General features: G+C 44.9%; 1 protein-coding gene across 1 annotated transcript in view; it reads right to left on the reverse strand.

Moving 5' to 3' along the window:
• The window catches only part of LOC102244761 (zinc finger protein 883), a 16,561-nt gene extending 13,400 nt beyond the window's left edge, over positions 1-3,161 (reverse strand). Inside the window, 1 exon segment of the mRNA XM_014548727.1 lies at positions 2,341-3,161. Within this exon segment, the coding sequence (XP_014404213.1) occupies positions 2,341-2,355 (15 nt within the window). The 5' untranslated portion in view covers positions 2,356-3,161.
• Between the last annotated feature and the right edge of the window lie 530 nt (positions 3,162-3,691).

Genomic DNA, 3,691 nt, shown 5'->3' on the forward strand with positions numbered 1-3,691 from the left:
GAGGGACACCACCTCCTGGTGCACGATTTTCATGCACCAGGCCTTTAGTCCTATATAATAAAAGTCTGATATGCAAACTTCCCCCTCAGAAGTTCAACTGAATAGGAGTTTGACCGACCGAGAGTTCAACTGCTCACTATGTGGGCTGAATGGGGCGGCACGGGAGGAAAGAAGGCCCCAGCCGGCAGCCTGCAGCACAGTAAGGAAGGCCCCGATTAGCCCTGATCACCTGCCAGGCCAAGGGACACTACGCGTGCACGACTTTCGTGCACCGGGCGTCTAGTAGGAAATAAAAGTAACTCCTTAATTTCCCAAAGCAAACACAAACTAAGAAGAGGGACATTTTCATATGTGAAGTGATGGTCTTTGCACAACTTTCATTAAATCCCTTCTACACCCTTGTTACTGAGAAAGAGAGACTATTAACAGTATAGTGAGGGAAGCACCTGTGCCACCTGAATATCAGGTGGACTAAGACAATGGGCATCAGGTGACTGAGGCACACACTCGGAATGTCAGGTCACCACTGCTGACATTACTGCCAAAAATACATCAATAAAGAAATAATTATGGGGGACTCTTTATCCCTCCCCACGTGGGAGTCTGTGCTTGTTTCTCAATAAATTTCCACCTTTTGACCCTAGTTTCATTCTTTGACTCCACCGGACAATAGCCAGGGAAACATCCTGCCCAGGAGAACACCACACATTTCCAAACCAAATTTCCCGTTTCATTAGGAAACAAGTTATAGAGATAAAGGAAGGGCCCTTGAAGCTTTGGGAGTGTGGAAGCTAATGAAGGTACATTCTACACCCTGGCTGGAGCTGACCTGGAGATGCAGCCCTTGCTCCCCATTCAGAGCTGCCTATTATCATGGAAAGATTCACAAAGATTTGTTACCAAAACCAGAATTTCCAGCCCTTTGAAAATCCCCAGCCCTTTTTGCAGACCTCCAGCCTGCTTACCTGTTAACTGCCCATCTGGCACTCCTTTTGGCTATTTCCCCATGTAATCCCAACCCTTGCATATCACTAAGCCCTTTGAAGACCCCTAGTTCCTTTGCATATCTGTAAACTGCCCTTTTGCCTACTTTTCCTTTATACTTTTACTATATAAACAACTGGCTTCCGGTGGGATGCGGAGCAGATTTCTGTGGTGATCTGCTGCTCTCCCATACTGACAGCATTACTGGAATAAACGCTCATATATGATTCAAAAAAAGAAAAGGAAAAGTTATGGTAAAATGATCACAAATACAGATTAATTTTTGCAAGTGTCAATCCACATGTAACTCTCATGTTTTATAAGCTAATAGTACTTTTAAATACCAAGTCTTTCGTAGTAATCTAGTGAGCAAGTCTCTTCCATTTACTCTTCCTTTCAGAACTTCCTGAGCAGTAAAATGTGCATCTTCTTACCCATAATCTAGAACTGACACTGCAGCCACTGGAATCTAAAACCTGCATTTGCCTTCTTCACTGATACCCCAGCCTGTTGACCCCATCCAAATAGGGATGTTAGACATGGCTGCCTTCCCAGGTGGATCTGTCACAAAAGGAATGTTCTGAGTAGTTGAAAGTCATTAATTAAAGGTGGGAATAATTCCTGACCTGGGGAAGCTGCATAAAATGAATGCAGAGAAGGCTCTGAGGCAAAGGAGGGAATTATAGCCCGGCCAGTGTGGCTGAAAGGTAGAGGGCTGACCTCGGAACCAGGAGGGCAGGGATCCATTCCTGGTCAGGGCACACTCCAGATTTCAGACTCAATCCCCAGTGGGGGGTGCAGGAGGCAGCTAATCAATGATTCTCTCTCCTTATTGATGTCTCCGTCTTTCTCTCCCTCTCCTTTCCATTCTGAAACCAATAAAAATACATTTTGAAGAGAGGGGAAAAAAGAAAATACAAAAGAAAAGAGAAATATAGAAACTGCTGACATTGACTATCATAAGAAAAAAGGAAAGAAATAAGAAAAATGACCTGGAAAAACAGGAACATCAGAAGTAGAGAAATGTGGAGGAGAAGAAGGAGCCCTAGAGAGATGAAGGGGAGCTGAGTGGAAGAGGGGTTCTGGTGAACAGAAGTGGGGGCAAAAGAAGGGGAGGTACTTCAGATAGGGAGACTGGTTCAAAGAAGAAGTGGGAAGAGTGAGTGCAGGCACAGAAAGGGGGTTTAGGGATGATGGAGCAGAAGGAGAAGCAGCACTGAATCATCCAGCTGTGGGTAACAGGACAGAGTGTAACAGGGGCAGATGGGACACAGGCGTGGGAAGGGAACGAGAAATATATCAACAGATGTTCAAGGAAAAGGAAACATAGCCTCTGAGACAGGACCATTCTTTTACCTGAGAAGCAGCCATTTGGTCCTGGTCCTGATCGGGAGTCTGGGTTGTTTCCTCAGGTGACAATATGTTGAGGAGTCACAGAATGTGCCTTCAAAGGAGATCGCACAGCCTCTTAATCAGCTCAGCTCACACACACAGTCAGGAGGACCTGAAAATGAGGAAAAGGCCACGCCCTCCTGTCCTTTGTCACAGGAGAGAGTGAGGAACAATGAGCTCCTACATGGAGACCACACTGTGAGGTGTTTTTTTTCCATCTTCATGTATCTGTCCTTCCAAAGACTTCCACAAACTCCTACAGCAATGAGAGCATGTACTGCTCGGCTCCACGCCCAAACGCAACACAATACCCCTTACCTCCCCTGTAAGAGCCTGCACTGGGGCCCATGACATGGCATCTTTAACTAGTTCTCTCCTGGGGACTGCAAGGCTCCCCCAGAGCTGTTTTCAGTAGCGCTGGGTACCAGACATCACACCCAGCACCCCTGAGACCTCTGGGGTGCGGGAGGGGGTGAAGCGGCAAGTTGTACACCTGCAGGTTCCCCAGGCAGATTTTCTTCCTCTTTTCCCAGGAAATTACGGAGAATAGATCTTCATGCTAAAGCCTTTGGGGAAAGTTATCTATTGAAATATGTTCATCACATGACTTCACCATGAACAGATGGGCTCTGAGGGAACCAAGTTCCAGTTCAATCCAGTCCATCCTTCAATAGTTTCAGAGAATGGACAAGAGGGACTTAGGGGAACAGCTCCTTTGTGGCTCACAGACACTAATTCAACAAATCACATGAAGGGAAGGAAAGAGGTGCTGATCATTGAACCAACTCACAGAACTAACTTATGACTGTTGAGATCATTGATATTATGCTCTATCAGGTTTCACTCAAAGGCGAGATTGTCCGCCTTCAGAGTGAAGGGTCTCAGGTTCAATTCTGGTCAAGGGCACATGCAAGGGTTTCCAGATCCATTCCTAGTAGGGGGCGTGCAGGAAGCAGGTAATCAGTGATTCTCTCTTATCATTGAGGTTTCAATCTCTCCCTCCCTATCCCTTCTTCTCTCTGAAATCAATTAAAATACATATTTTTTTAAAAAGATCACTGACATCCTTACCAAGTGCACACTGAAATCACCTCATGTTACTAAGTGCCAATGGATGCCTCAAAGTATGATAGACAGTAGAAAGGATGCAGAGCTCAGAATCTTAACTACACACAATATATTGAAAACCAAAAACAAATAGGGTTGTTTCTTTTTAATGTAATTATTTCTTTTTTTTAAAAAAATATATGTTATTGATTCTTTACAGAGAGGAAGGGAGAGAGATAGTAAGAAACATCGATGAGAGAGAAACATC

This window comes from Myotis brandtii, unplaced genomic scaffold (genome assembly GCF_000412655.1).
Source record: "Myotis brandtii unplaced genomic scaffold, ASM41265v1 scaffold5208, whole genome shotgun sequence".
Taxonomy (NCBI): Eukaryota; Metazoa; Chordata; class Mammalia; order Chiroptera; family Vespertilionidae; genus Myotis; species Myotis brandtii.